This window comes from Myxine glutinosa, chromosome 5 (genome assembly GCF_964187855.1).
Source record: "Myxine glutinosa chromosome 5, kmMyxGlut1.1, whole genome shotgun sequence".
Lineage (NCBI taxonomy): Eukaryota > Metazoa > Chordata > Myxini > Myxiniformes > Myxinidae > Myxine > Myxine glutinosa.
In genome coordinates this window covers 177,478,478-177,494,725 of record NC_136265.1, presented here as the reverse complement: position 1 = coordinate 177,494,725, position 16,248 = coordinate 177,478,478, and the positions used below count along the sequence as shown (strand labels likewise).

Here is a 16,248-nt window from a genome sequence, read left to right as displayed (position 1 = left end):
GAGCAATACGCGCCATTCGAGTGTGCACTACCACACAGAATAAATGTCACAGGAATGAATCGGAGCGATGTCCGTCCGAGTTCTTATGGAAGCTTCTCAGTGGTCGGAGACAGCATAGCACCTGGGTTCAACTTAGACACAATTTCATTACATTCTCCCCTCCATTAAAACTACACTCCCGCTAGGCTGAAATCAAGCTAGCAAGTCATAGCAGCATATAACATCAGTTAGCAGCAGAATAATATTAGTGAGCAGCAGTCCATGTCACTCAGTCCAGCCATAGCGATCGGGGCGGCAAATTTCTCTCCCGGCGCGTGTCCGATAGACACCGGATACCACATCCCCGAGGCCGGAATCCCCCACATGGTAATGTCCGCCTAAATCGGGTGACTGCGGTAGCCCCACAAAGCCATCCGGATCGGGTGCGTGTGGCGATGGGGAAGCCGGTAGATTCTCCATTGTCGGATCAACTATACCATAAGCCGGCTCGTCAATATCCCCACATGGCGCAAGATGGCGCACCGAGACTGTAGACTCCCGTCCATTGGGCAACAGTACACGAGCGTGCTCGGGATTGGTTTGGAGAATACGCACCTTGTCAACGAGCGGGTCATATTTACTTGTGCAAACCGCGCGTTTGAGGAAGGCCGGTCCGGGCTCAGCAAGCCAGCCCGGCAGAGGACGTGTACCGCCTGAACGACGCGAGTAACGAAACATACGGTCGTGGGGAGTTTGATTAGTAGCGGTGCACAAGAAAGTCCTGATCGAACTTAACGCCCCGGGTAGCGACCAAGCCCATCGGTCCAGTCCTAGTCCGCGGGACTTAAGGCTCAGAGTAACGGCTCTCCATATGATGCCATTAAATCGTTCCACCTGTCCGTTCGCATGTGGCCTGTATGGAGTAGTATAGCTGGAAGCGATATTACGCTGTAGCAAGGAGTTTCACATCCTGGGACAAGAACACCGTGCCTCGATCGGTGTGCACATAGGCCGGATTCCCAAACATAGAAGGCCGTGATAATGCATCTGCAATGAGGTTATCCCTCCCCGGGCGTTATTTGATTTTGTAACAGAAATCGGCTAGCTCAATCCGCCAGCGAGTGATTTTCTCATTCTTAATGCGTTGAGCATGTTGCGTGTCGTACATAAAGGCAACACTCTGTTGATCCGTGATGATCTGAAAACTTCGACCGAGCAAATATGGACGCCAACGCCTGATCGACTCGACGATGGCATACGCCTCCTTTTCGACAGATGAGTGTCTTCGTTCCGCGGAGGAGAGAGTCCTTGAAAAGAAAGCCACAGGTCCCCCCCTGAGAGAGTGTAGCAGCTGTCGCATGGTCCGACGCATCGCTTTCCAAAACAAAGGACTTGTTTTCTTCAATCGTCGACACAGCGGCGCCAGCTATGTCGGACTTCAGGCCATGGAAAGCGCCCTTAGCAGCGTGACTCATGGGGAACGCATTGCAATCCACAAGTGGACGAAGCTTCTCGGAAAAATTTTGAACCCATTTAGAGTAATGAGCAAACAGCCCGAGAGCGCGCTTCAACGAAGCACGATCGTGGGCGGGGCCATGTCGAGCAAGGGTCGCAGAGATGCTCCTTATCCGGAGCGATGGAGCTGTGGGTCACGGTGTACCCTAGGAGATATATCGTTCAAGCAGAATAGCGACATTTAGCCTCGTTCATAGTCAGTTGATACTTGTGCACAATCTCGAGGAAGCGCTTCAGATTAGCATCATGATGTTCTTTGTCGTACCCACAAACCGTGAGATTATCCAGATAAACAAAGACATCGGTTAAATTCTCCTTAGCAATGAGGTCGTCCATGGCCCTTTGGAAGCACGAAACCCCATTCGTGACCCCGAAAGGCAGCCGGGTGAACTGGTACAACCTCTGTCCGGATTCAAACCCAGTGTAGATGCGATCTGCCTCAGAGAATGGAATCTGATGACACGCGCTATGTAGATCTAAGAGTGCTATATACTGAGTACTGTGCCACCTGTCGTACCAGAGAGCCCATTCCCGGGAGTGGGTACCGGTAGGCGTCCAATTGGGTAAACCGATTAATCGTCTGCGAATAGTCGATTACCATGCGTTTGCGGTGCGTTTCGGTTCGAACCACCAAAAGTTGGGCCCGCCAAGGCGATCGACTAGGTTCAATGATACCTTCCTTTAATAGCTGTGCAGTCTCTTCAGCAATGAATTGCGTGTCAGTCCGTGAGTAGCGTCGCAATTTAACAGCAACCGGTGTGCAGTCAGTAGTCATATTCGGAAACAGCGACAGTGGTTCAATTTCCATCCCTGCAAGAGCACACACAGCAAGAGTATCAGCACCACCAAATTTCATTTCCAAACGCACATGTCGCTGGAGAAAATTGTGTCCCAGCAAAAATTTGGCACATAGTGCTGGTAAGACCATTAAATGCACATCCAGAAACATTCGACCCTTAATCACAAGCTTCAGTCGACATTCCCCCCGAGTGCTGAGCCATCGTCCTTGAGAAGTCATGAAGATTCTGCGTTTTGTCCCGAGAATCGGCCAGCCACGCGTCTGAACAAGTCGTAAATCGACATAACTATCAGTGCATCCCATGTCGATTAAAGCATTTGCAAATTTTCCTTCAATCATGAGTGGAATAACAGCGCTGGACAGGCCCGGTGGCCCTGCAGAAGTCGAGTTGTCGAGAGGTGGTGCTCGAGCCTCATGTGTGGATCTGACGCCCTCTAATGTCTTCAGTGCAGTTGAAGTCGATTGTGGGCCGGTCGAGCCATCGGTAGAGGGCGCTCGAGCCACGCGTGGAGATCCCTTCTTTCGTGTAGTCAAAGTCGATCGTAGGTCGATCGTGCCGCCGCTAGAGGGCGCTCGAGCCACGCGCGGAGATGCGACGCAAGCTTGCGCCGTTCGTGAAGCCAAACCTGGAAGTGGGCTGGGTGTCAAAAGAATGCCCGTCAAGGACGGTCGAGCCGCGTACCGTTGTGATTGCGCCAGTTGTTTAGTCGGCACGGTAAGCCTCATCAAGGTCGAGCGCTCAGCTTGGGGCCCACAGAGAGGGGGCGATTCCAATCATGGCCGCGCAAGGCGCCGTTTGTTTCGCGGGCGGAGGGAGAAGCACATTCAGCGTCGAGCGGGTTTGCCGGCCCCGAGACGAACGACAAACTTTTGCAAAGTGACCTTTCTTTGAACACAAATGACACGTCGCCTCCTTAGCCGGACAAACTGACCTGAGATGGTTCCGGTTCCCGCAGAAAAAGCACTTAGCGTTACTTCCTGCCTTGGGTCCGGCCGCAGCGGCCGCTGTCAAACTCGAGTCGAGATCCTCAAGCGCGTCGGGTGTCTCCGATTCCGGCGAAGATGCAGCATCCGCTAGCTCGGCGGTAGCTCTCTCCGGTCGTGTCAGTCGGGTTAACCCTGCAGTAACGTATGGGCGGTCATATGTGTCGGCTTGTACCTGCGCTTCGTTGTACAGGAGAGATAGCTGAAGAGCTTTTTCTGGTGTCAAATCGTCTTCTTCAAGTAATCTCTGTCTGATGACTGGAGACCGAATCCCAGAAACAAAAGAGTCCCGCACAAGATCATCACAAACTTGTGCATGGGTGCGTGTCTCGGTAGTACAGTCCTTCAGTAACCGGCGGAGGTCTTGAGCGAACTGGTCGATGGTCTCTGTGGGTTCTTGTCGACGAGTCGCGAGCAGATATCTGGTGTAGACCACACTCCGCGTTTTGATGTAAATACGTTTCATTTCTTCCACAGCAGTATCGTACGTTCCGCACTGAGAAATGGACATGTACACTGTATGATTCACTTTGGAGTGCAGCACCGCCAGCTTTGTGACATCGGTGAGTTCGTCCTGTGCGTCCAGGTGACTGGTCAGTAGCTTCAGCCAGTGTAGTAGTTGTGCAGACACGTCCGGCGCTTGGGGTTCCGCACCAAAGATTGGAACTTGTATCAGCTTGTGAGACATGTTGTTCTCGTTCAAGACGAAGAGAAGATTCTGAATTAATTGTTGTAAAAATCAGGTCTACAACATTGTCCCAATATTAGGTTTAATTCAGAATCGATCTCTAGCAACACCTGTAAGAAATCAACAAGCATCGTATCAGTACCGTAATCATAGAAGTAATAATGGATTGGCAATTAGTGCAAGCAAGCCTGGAACATCTAGCAATACGCACCAATCGAGTGTGCACTACCACACAGAATAAATGTCACAAGAATGAATCGGAGCAATGTCCGTCCGAGTTCTTATGGAAGCCCCTCAGTGGTCGGAGACAGCATAGCATCTGGGTTCAACTTAGACACAATTTCATTACACCCCTTAAAAGGGTCTGTCAGGGCCTGTCCACTATTGAATTTGTCTGTGGTGTAGCAATGTTCAGGTGATTGTGTACTAGCATCGTGATATGGTTTCAGAAGGTAACCATTTCAGGTGATCTAGTGCAACATCTGAGACCATTTCCAGTCCCTTTCACAGGCCGACCAACCACTCAGAACCAGGCAGACATTCAGTTCCTCGAAATAGAGTATCTAACAGACATTGTGGTGATCACCAAATTGGTAACCTCGTCAACTAAGTTGGAGGCCTCGGGCTCCTGGTCTAAAATGGAGGAAAACGTTCAGACAGAAACCTGGGGCTTAATTCGATGACAAAGCAGCATGATGGACAGGTTGGTGGTTGCTAAAGGGGTTGATATAACAGCTAGGCCCTGCATCATGTCTGTAATAAAGGGTAAGCAGAGCCTCGACCTCCTGCTCATGATTACTCGATGTGCTGATGATTCCCAAGGCTTTTGTTGTTCATTCCTAACTGAGGTTCAACCTCCTTAACCAACGGAGCCCCATCACTTGTACCACATTCTGTCTCTTCAATGACGTCACGCCATGTCTGTGTCGTACAGATCAGACAGCTGGCATGCGTCCTGCTGCGCCGCTGCGTGTCGCGGCGATGGAGGAAGACCCCGGCAGAAGTCCAACAGAGGTTTGCGATATCCCATTGGCCCTTGTGGTTTTGTTACCGAATTTTAACGTAATAAATGAAAGGCCTTCGAGTGAAATCTCAATTCCATCTCGTGATCGATTACAGCTTGGTGTTGTCAAGTGGGGGGAGGGGTAGCATTCCAGCCTTGTGGGGAGGAGGGGGGTGGGAGGGTTCTGGCCTTGTCAAAGAGGGGGGGGGGGGGAGTCCACTCCTTGTCAATGGGGGTGGTCCTGGCCTTGTGTCAAGAGTGGGGGTCCCAGCTTTGTCAAGGGGAGAGGGGGGGGCAGGTCGTGGCCGTGGGGGGAGGATGGGTCACGGCCTTGTTGTGGGGGAGGAGGTTTCCAGCCTTGTTAAGGGTGTGGGGGGAATTGCACAGTTTTGAGGGTCCTGGCATGTCGCTTGCGTAGTGTTTTAACCCCCAAAGTGAGAATTTGCTTACAGCTCTCCATTTTGTATTGTTATCCAGAGTGAAGCCAATTATCCTGGAATCCCTGCAGAGAGAGACCGAGTGAGTGTAAACGTTTCACACCATGGTGTTTGTTACCACACCTCCACTGACTCTTTCCCTCTTCTCCATAATCCTCACTTTGTGACTCACTTCATTCATGTCAGTCTCTCCCCTTTATGACGTAGTGTTCACATCCGAATGATGTCAATTGTAGTTTCCTGTTAGGCCTTTTTGTGTTTGTTCATTAATATTATAAGGAACTTTTGGGAAAAACGTTTCAACTTCGCTGACAATCCCCATGAGGGTCGTTTAAAAGGTCGTCTACTTTCCACAGCTTTTCCGACGTCATTGTCCCGTGTGGTAATGCCCTCCTGCCTCGCTTTAGGGAACATACAGGTTCTAGTGACGCTTCCAGGTGTGCGATCGTCCAAGGTATATCCCAAGGGAGTTTTTTTTCCCCTCTGCTCACCGAGTCCGATTCTGACCACGTGGAGATCCAGACCGTAAGACTCATTGTCTGTTGGCGTCAGTTCATCTCCAAATGAGACCTCCTAGAGGTTGGTCACCTTTTGATTAGTCAGGATATTGAAGACTGCACAGGAAGAGTGACCCACCACCAAGACTGACGAAGAACACGCTCAAACCCGTGTGTTCTCTGTCGATCTACCTGCAGCGGCAGTTATATAACTTATCGATGGGACTGTCATGTGATTGTGTCACGTGACTTGCTACATCTTTATTATTCGGAGTCTGAATTGTCCCTGTAAAATCGTTGTTAATTGTAAAATAAAATTGTAATTTTTTTGTAAATATTGTAAATGAAATTTATTGTAAATTTTTATTTTTTTAAATTGTAAATAAAATATTGTAAAATAATAAATAAATAAATAAATGAAATGTGTATATATAATAAGTAAATAATAATAAAGTAATTTATAAATATAAAAATTAATAAATAAGTAAAATAAATGTAAATATTGTAAAATAAAATTTATTGTAAATTTTTTTTTTTATTGTAAATAAAATAAACATAATAAGCCCATTGATTTACCGAACTTGGTTTCAGTTTTTTCCCCCAACCTTGAGCACATTGTTTGCATTGAAGTGGTTAATGAAGAGTTGCACCACATTGGAGGTACTTGGCGGAACGTTTGCGTCCGTGTTGTCTTGGCAGGATTGTAACGCGGAACGCTGTCGCAAACCTCGCGGCGGATGTGGCACGGCTCCACCCGGCGGACAGGCCGTGGCTCGAGTTGCTGTCCCTGGTGCGGAGGTGGACGGAGAGTGAGAGTGATGCGGAACAGGAGGTTTGAAGTTCACTCGAATGATGTGACTGAATCACCGGGTTGCTGCCTCGGGCGTTCGTTCTGCTCGTTCGTTTGCACCACGTGTTTGTGAATGACCTTTCCATGTGTCCAACTCACCTGTCCTCTTCATGTTCTTCATTTCTTTCGTGCTCCTTTCCACAGGCTTTGTTTAATTCCTTTTCTGCCATGTTTTGCTTATGTAGCTGATATAGGAGTAATAAGGGCAGTGTAAGGTGGTATTGGGTTTTTTTTGTTAACATGTTCAACAACGTTGCTATTTTCCCGCTTTAATCTTTGTTACTTCCTGGTAATAAAGCCACGCCTGTCCGCCGAGTAACACAGCCGTTTGTTGGGTGTGTGTGTGTGTGTGTGTGTGTGTGTGTGTGTGTGTGTGTGTGTGTGTGTGTGTGTGTGTGTGTGTGTGTGTGTGTGTGTGTGTGTGTGTGTGTGTGTGTGTGTGTGTGTGTGTGTGTGTGTGTGTGTGTGCGTGCGTGCGCTGCCAAAGCCACCACGATCCAGAGAATGCATTGGGTGGTTTGCCATTGTTCTTGCCATCAATAATCACGGCAGGAACATCATCCAGGGTATAGCAGTTTGTAGTTTTGTTGGGTATCAAACCCAGGGTAAACATCTCAAAGGTGTGTCCGAGCTATCTTGTTTTGTTGAGTGCCTCAATTTGAACAGATTTTCAACTTTGATAACGTATTGTATCAAATTAATGTGAAAAGGTACGAATTAAGGTTTCTAGATATTGTTGTATTTTATGTTTTCTTTTTTTGAGGAGGTGAGAAGTGGTCGACGGTAACATTTGTTGTTCTTGCAGTTGGGCCTTCTGTTATTGAGCGTTCTACTCCAACATGCACCTTCCACCATGGCTCCTCATGCCTTTGACATCCTCCGCATCCTCGCGGCTGCCATCGGCTCGGCCCAGCACCTGGCTGCCCGATATTACGCCACGGTCGCTCTCTCAGCCCTCGCTGCTGTTGCTGAACCAGAGCTCGTACGTACTGCAAGACGTACCGTAGAATAAGCAAGAGACGCACCGTAATGGTGAATATGTTGTTGTGTGTTTGTTGCACACGAGGAAACGGTAGCAAGGAAATCGTGAATTTTACTCCGTGTGCCTCGGCTTGCCCTCCATCATGGATTCAAAAAGTGATGTGAAGGTTGCCCTTCACAAGTCTGAAAACGAGCTTTCCGAACTTGTGATGGATGATACGACCAGCCGTCTACCTTTTATTTTGATTGGAATGCGATGAGTTTTTTTAAATTGTAATTATTTGTTTAATTGATCAGGATGAATGAGTTGTGGTGCTGATTGTAGTGGTCTCGACGTTCAGAACGATCTCTCCTCTGATGCCCTTTTAGAACGTCCTCCGTGACACGGTGCCCAAAATTATCCACGTTGTCCGACAGCTCATCATACAGGACGAGGTAAGACTCATTGTTGTCCTCAAAAGGCCTGTGCGTGTGCACTGTTATCATTATGAAGTCACACATCCTCTCGAGATTGCAACTGAAGGTGTACGAAACACGACGGTTTCCCATTTTTACTTTGCTCCTTCGTACTCTGCCTTAGATGGAATCGCAATCCTGTTTGTAGATAGGCCGCACATGCTATCGGCGTGTTTGGTGTAGGACTTGTCAATTATGATGTTATAGGTCACAAGCTTGTTTGTCCAGGAAATTGATCGTTGGTTTTTTAAATTTATCTTTCAAGTCGTTGAGCGTCTGTAAAGTAAATAATCAAGTGAAGCGCAAAGTTCCCCTCCCTTTATATATGGGATCGTTTATCTGCATGCAAGTTTAACATGGGGACTGAAAATTAGTTTCTCAGCTTCTACTGGACGAAATACGCTGCAACTTTCAGAAGTAAATGATTTGTACATTGAGGTAATATGGTCCAAATTTCAGCAACGTCTGTTTCCACATTCTTGAGCTTATTTAGAAAAACCTCAAAATCACGTTGGTGTCCGTCTGTCCGTCCGCCCAAAATGTGTTGGCCCTCATATCTCGAGGGCTATACATTGAAACGAGCTGAAACCTGAAATATACAGTGCATTCAGAAAGTATTAGACCCCTTCCCTTTTTTCACATTTTATTATGTTGCAGCCTTATGCTGAAATCGTTTAAATTCATTTTTTCCCTCATCAATCTCCACTCAATACCCCATAATAACAAAGAGAAAACAGGATTTTAGAAAGTTTTGCAAATTTATTAAAAAGAAAAAACTGAAATATCACATGGACATAAGTATTCATACCCTTTGCTATGACACTTGAAATTTAGCACAGGTGCCTCCCATTTCTCTTGATCATCTTTGAGATGTTTCTACACCATGATTGGAGTCCAGCTGATTGGTGAAACGAAACGAGGCGGTTCACCAAAACTCCAAGCTGTGAGCTTTTATTCACTTGAATGCGACTGATCTACAAAGAAAACACAAAAGCTATTAAGCAAGCATCTCTGGCCACTTTCATTACCATTACACCATTGCAGAGATATTAGCAAATATAACACAGATCTTGCAACAATCTTACCAACTCGAAGACACCAGAGAGCAGAATGACCCATCCTTACTCAATACTCATAGCTGGTATATAAATCCTCCCCACGCGGTCGGCGTCGGAATAGCATCATGACCATCTTACTTCACGATATTCTCCCCCGTTAAAGTTTCAGCTAGCAGACTATCGACTATCAGAGACTATCTCAGACTATCGATATAAAGTATAAGTTGAAGATAGTAGATTAATTAGCAACCCAACACCCCGTCACAAATCCAAGCGTTGGGGTCGACAGCACGCTCGGTCCACACGCGTCCGGTAGGTAGGCGATCCGTTCGCATTCCCGTCTCGGCCAGCACGAGTCTGATCTGTGGGCGAACCAGGCACACTGCACGGGGCCGGAGAACCCGGCGGTGACGGTGACGGACACGGCGAGCATGGGAAATCTCCTGCTGCCGTTGCCAGCGGTGTTACGTCACACGGATGAGGGGTGCCCGGAACGGAATCCCCCAATTCGACCGGCGAAGCCTCCAAGGATAAGTTACGCCGGGTGTCCTCATCTCTGCACGGGGCTAAATGCTGGACCAACACGGTCGAAAGACGACCATCCCGCAGCCGGACGGTCGCATGCTGCGGATTAACCTGCACGATCTGCACCAAATCCACCGCCGGTTCGTACTTGCTTTGTCGCACTGTTCGCTTCAGATACGTGGGCCCGAGTTCGACAAGCCAACCGGGCATCGCTTGGCCGGTAGCGCCACGACGTTCAAAACGAAACATTCTTTCGTGGGGAGTTTGATTTGTGGCCGTGCATAATAAAGTCTGAATCGCATGTAATGCTTCAGGTACGGCTTGTGGCCATTGGTGCAGCCCCATTGAGCGCGTACGTAAGTGCAGCGCCACTGCCTTCCAGATGACCTGATTATACCTTTCCACCTGGCCATTCGCCTCGGGGCGATACGGAGTAGTGTGGCTAGTGGCGATTCCGAGGCTTACTAGGAAGGTTCGAACCTCTTGGGACATGAACGCAGCCCCACGGTCTGAATGCACAAACCCCGGATACCCGAACAGGACGAACAGCTGACGTAGACATCGTATGACAGTGGATGACATCGTGTCTGAGCACGGGAAGGCGAACGGATAACGACTGAATTCATCAATTACCGTCAATAGATAATGAGGCCCCCCTGCTGTGAGTGTTGATATCGGCCCTTTAAAATCGACGCTTAGTCGTTGCCATGGTTTCATTGCTTGAATGAGCGCCCATAACGGCGGCTTATAGAATCGCGGCTTCAACTCTGCACACACGGAGCAGGTGTGGCATAGATGTCGGATCTCCTCGATCGAGAAAAGCAAATTGCGAGAGCGCACAAAATGAGCGAATCGAGTTACCCCGGGGTGACATAATGAGTCCTGGATGCTCTTTAGATCATCTGACGTCATAGCAGCACAAACCGACGGGCGAGAGAGCGTGTCGGCTGCCACGTTCTCGCTCCCAGGGCGATAGATTATGTCATAGCAGTAATCAGCTAGTTCGACCTGCCATCGTGCGATTTTGTCGTTTTTTAATATGCTGAGGGTGGTCGTGGCCGAACATAAAAGCCACCGACTGTTGTTCTGTCAGGAGATCAAATTTCCTGCCCAGCAGCAGATGGCGTCACCTCCTGACCGACTCGACCACCGCTGCCGCCTCTCTTTCCACTGCCAAATGTTTGCGTTCAGTCGAGGTCAGTGTCCTAGAGAAGAATGCCACAGGTCGTTTGTTTTGCATTAGGGTAGCAGCAATCGCACAATCCGAAGCGTCTGTCTCGACGAGGAACGGGAGGTTATCATCAATGGAGGTCACACAGGCCCGAGCTATGTTCTCCTTCAGAAGTTGAAAAGCGTCTAGCACGTCCTGCGTCAGAGGGAAGACCTTGCTGTCCACCAGAGGCCTTATTTTCTCTGAGTAGCCTTCAATCCATCTCGAGTGATGTGCGAGTAGCCCGGGGCACCGCCTCAGGGACGCCCGATCACAGGGTGCCGCCATTTCGAGCAAAGGTCGGAGGCGCTCGGCGTCCGGTTTTATCTCTCCGCCGGTCACTGTGTACCCAAGTAAATCGATCGTTCTTGCACCTTAGTGGCATTTCTCGTGGTTCAAGGTTAATTTATAACGTTGCGCAACCTCCAAGAATCGTTTCAAGTTTGCATCGTGCCCCTCCTGGGTATGTCCGCAGACGGTCACATTATCTGCGTAAACGAATACATCTTGTAAATTCTCTTTAACCAAGATGTCGTCCATTGCACGTTGAAAACAAGCCACCCCATTAGTGATTCCGAAAGGAATCCGCCGAAATTGATACAGCCGTCGACCGGATTGAAAACCAGTATATGGCCTGTCCGATTCTCTGATGGGTATCTGATACGCTGATTTTAGATCCAAAGTGCTGAAGACCCTGAATTTGGCAACCTCCTAAACGGGATCAATTTTCGGCAAAGGAAAAGCGTCCAGCTGTGTAAATGTATTTATCGTTCGGCTGTAATCAATGACCAAGCGTTTCCTGTGATTGTCAGAGCATAGGACTAGAGCCTGCGATCTACTCGGCTCTATAATGCCCTCTCGGAGCATACACTCAGTCTCCTCGGCAATGTATGCAGCGTCGGCACGAGTATACCGTCAAGATTTCACGGTTACCGGTCGGCAATCGGCCGTCAGGCTGGGAAATAGCGCTGGAGGATCTATAGCCATCTCGGTTAAGCAGCAGACCGAAAGAGTATTCTCTCCGCCCCCCACGCGCATCTCCAACCGGCTGTACCGGCTCAGGAAGTCATGACCGAGCAATACGTCGGCGCACAGTTCCGGCATCACCGCGAGTTTCACCTCCTCATACAGTTTATCATCGACGATGAGTTTAAGAGAGCAAACGCCTTTGGTGCGTATGTTATGTCCGGACGAAGCCAGGTAAATTTGTCGGGTATCCGAGCCCATCGTCCAGCCGTGACGTCGTACCAAAGCATGGCTGACAAAACTGGAGGAACTACCAGTATCGATAAGCCCTTCCACGCGGATCCCTTCCACGAGTACAGGTGGCGCGGCGCACGCCTCGCGCCGTCAGTGAGGTGCGCGTATCTGCGAGACTCAAGCCCCGGGAAGACTTAGATTTAACCGCCCGACACATTTTAGCAAAGTGTCCTCTTTTACCACAATTATGACATTCACAATTTTTGGCAGGACACGCGGAGCAAGGGTGTCTCTTATTGCCACAAAAATAACATTTGGCATTCTCCGAAGAGTTCGCAGCTGCGGCGTTCGGATTCCCATCGTCTCCAGCGATCGGTGCCGGAGCGTCGTCTGGAGATTCCGCAAGAGCCCGTTCTGGCGATGCGGTCGACTCCGGCCGTGCCGCGGCAGCGGCCCCCGCTGTGAGATCGGGTCCACCGTATGCCTCCGCGCGGGACGCTGCCAGCTGTAGAATGCGTGCTTTGTCGCACGCTTGTTGGAAGGTCAACGTGGTTTGCTCCAGCAAACGGAGTCTGATGGCCGGCGACTAGATGCCAGCAACAAACGCATCCCGCATCAAGTCGTCGGTCGCCTCCGCGGCGGTTCGAGCCACCATCAGACAACCTTTCCCCAGGCGTATCAGCTCCTGGATGTAGTGTTCCTGGCTCTCCGAAGCTTCCTGGCGTCGGGTAGCCAACATGTGTCGTCCGTACAGTGCACTTCGTTGCTGGACATATATGCCACGCAGCGTCGCCACTGCCACATCTTAGGTGGTACAGTGGGATATGTACCCGTAGACCGGGAGGCCGACATGACAGGTCAGAACCGATAGCCGCTGTGCCTCGGTGAGATCCGGGACCGCCGCGGTGTAGTGCAGAAGAGAGTTGTGCCAATATTCCCATTGTCCGCGGCGTTCGTAGCCTGAGGGTCACCCGAGAATACCTCCAGGCGGAGCAGCTTCTCCATGGCTCCAACCGTAGAATTCAAGTGAATAAAAATGTGGTGAAATGTGGTGGTTCACCAAAACCCCAAGCTGTGAGCTTTTATTCACTTGAATGCGACTGATCTACAAAGAAAACACAAAAGCTATTAAGCAAGCATCTCTGGCCGCTTTCATTACCATTACGCCATTGCAGAGATATTAGCAAATATAACACAGATCTTGCAACAATCTTACCAACTCGAAGACACCAGAGAGAGGAATGACCCATCCTTACTCATAGCTGGTATATAAATCCTCCCCACGCGGTCGGCGTCGGAATAGCATCATGACCATCTTACTTCACGACATGGACATGATTTGGAAAGGCACACACCTGTCGATATAAGGTCTCACAGCTGACAATGCATATCAGAGCAAAAACCAAGCCATGAGGTCGAAGGAACTGCCTGCAGAGCTCAGAGACAGGATTGTGTCGAGGCACAGATCTGGGGAAGCCTACAAAAATTTTTTTGCTGCATTGAAGGTTCCCAAGAGCACAGTGGCCTCCATAATTCTTAAATGGAAGAAGTTTGGAACAACCAGGACTCTTCCTAGAGCTGGCCACCTGGCCAAACTGAGCAATCGGTGTTGGAGCCCATCCTCACCCCCTGGCATCGACCCGACAGAAAGTTCAGGATCCAGCTGCACAGGCTGGGGTTAAGTCCTAGGCCCCTTAGCTTGGTGTCGAGTCTGGAGGGGACTATTGTATTGAATGCTGAACTGTAATCTACAAACAGAATCCTCACATAGGAGTTCCTCTTCTCCAAGTGGGTGAGGGCGGTGTGGAGTGTTGTGGCTATGGCGAGTATGGTGTCGTCCGTGGATCTGTTGTGCCGGTAAGCAAATTGGTGGGGGCCTCAGGTCGGTGGTAACATGCAACAGATAAGATCCTTAACCAGCTTCTCAAAGCATTTGCTCACTGTGGGAGTGAGGGCAACAGGACGCCAGTCATTTAAGCACGTTACCTTGCTTTTATTCGGCACTGGAACAGCACTGGTTCTGCATTAACCAAACGAGTCATTCGTTGTCCATTGATTCATAGTCCGAACGTCGGTTTAACTTCCTGTTTTTTTATCTTCACCCTCGTCGTCTGTTGAATTTAATGGGATTTATCATTTTTTGAAGAACATTTAACATTTTCTAAATAATTTGATTCATATAGCTTTACGTACTGACATGTTTTAACCGATATATATAGGGCGCCCCTTTATATGAACTTTTCTAGAGCATTACTTGGTTCCTCCTAAGAACACCAGGGTAGTCCAGCATGCACACGACATATTTTGAACTTCCCTTCTTTTCTATTTTGTACAAGCAATGGAATGTCCCTTATTTTCTAGTTTGCCACATGGCACATACCATATAAAGGGGCCTTTTCTATGCCCCTGGCATTTATTTTTCCCAAGAAGGTTATACATTGCTCTTGGTTGATTTTGTAAAGGAATAAATTTGATAATTAAACCCGAGTCGGAGGTATTGTAAGACCCTGCTTTAAGTTGAGGATGCATCCCTGAACAGTGTGATGGACATCGAAACAACGTACTACAAATCAAAGCAGTTTTTCTCATGAAAAAATAATTTAATAATGGGGAATAAGTTCTTATTGTTGTCACTTCACGTATTATATTTCGCTTTTAATTAATTAGTTATATTCAAGTACACATACATATAAATAATAAACAATTACCAGACATATTTGAATATAAAATAAACCTCTTCTGGAAGCGGTCGAAGGTGGCGGTACATCTTCTTCCTCCAATTATCGTCAGCATATCTATCGATCAGAGGCAAATTTAACGCGGCAATCCATTAATACCAGCAACCCTTCGACAAATACCATCAAATTTCACTTCTAGGGTAACACTTTTACAATGCCTCTCAACCAATCTACAGTACTGTACATTTATTTATGGGGAAACAAAGTTTTCCTCCTGTTGGTGATTTTGCGATCTCCCCCGATTTGGTACTTTGGTGATGTATTCTGACATCTTTATCAGTCTTTTTGTAAGTTCTGAAAACACTCAAGAATAAATGGAAACAGTTTTTAAAACGACGTAAGTGTGAGTTGAGACGGTTGTGGTATTAATAACCTGATGACGTAAAAAGAGGTGACATAAATTGGTGTACTACTTTATTGGAACGTACCTTCGGAGTACGTTTAGCTTGGCCTAATCTTGGGGAGCTCGTCCTCACTATGGTCAAAGCAAACCCTCTGTGGTGACTTGCGTGGTTCCTCACATGGTGACTTCCATGGTGCCTCGCATGATGACTTGCGTGGTGCCTCGCATGATGACTTGCGTGGTGCCTCGCATGATGACTTGCGTGGTGCCTCGCATGATGACTTGCGTGATGCCTCGCATTGTGACTTGCGTGGTTCCTCCCATGGTGACTTGCATGATGACTTGCGTGGTGCCTCGCATGGTGACTTGCGTGGTTCCTCGCATGGTGATTTGCATGGTTCCTCACGTGGTTCCTCACGTGGTCCCTCACATGGTGACTTGCGTGGTTCCTCACATGGTTCCTCACGTGGTGACTCGCATGGTTCCTCGCGTGGTTCCTCACGTGGTGCCTCACATGGTGACTTGCGTGGTGCCTCACATGGTCCTCATGTGGTGCCTCACATGGGGACTCATGTGGTGCCTCACATGGTGATTTGCATGGTTCCTCGCATGGTGCCTCGCATTCTGACTCGCGTGGTGCCTCTCATGGTGATTTGTGTGGTGAATTTCTCTCCCTACAGGCAACTCGAGCTTGCAGAGCTATGGAGGTTTTTGATGAATTTATCGATCTTGAAATCTCCATAATCGCGCCACACCTTCGAGAGCTTACGGCCTTTTGCATGGAGGTGAGGATGCGTGCCGTGCTCTGAGGGCTCCGGCCCCATTGTAACTGAATGAAGAGTACCATAGTTTACTTTTCATCGTAAATTGATGCAAACTCACCCTGGGCATCGACGAGGTGCCTTTTGTTTAATTGATTTTGTTTCTAATTGTGGGTTTTTCTTGTTGGGTTTGTGATGTTTTAATGATTGTGACTTTTTGGAAC

General features: G+C 48.5%; 1 protein-coding gene across 3 annotated transcripts in view; it reads left to right on the top strand.

The window, feature by feature from the left end:
- IPO4 (importin 4) overlaps nt 1-16,248 on the top strand; it is a 78,762-nt gene that overhangs the window by 19,213 nt on the left and 43,301 nt on the right. For all 3 annotated transcript variants that reach the window (XM_068115444.2, XM_068115443.2, XM_068115445.2), the window contains exons 3-8: nt 4,900-4,979; nt 5,446-5,487; nt 6,602-6,734; nt 7,558-7,734; nt 8,103-8,168; nt 15,944-16,048. In XM_068115444.2, the coding sequence (XP_067971545.2) occupies nt 4,900-4,979; nt 5,446-5,487; nt 6,602-6,734; nt 7,558-7,734; nt 8,103-8,168; nt 15,944-16,048 (603 nt within the window). The remainder of the gene's footprint in view (nt 1-4,899; nt 4,980-5,445; nt 5,488-6,601; nt 6,735-7,557; nt 7,735-8,102; nt 8,169-15,943; nt 16,049-16,248) is intronic.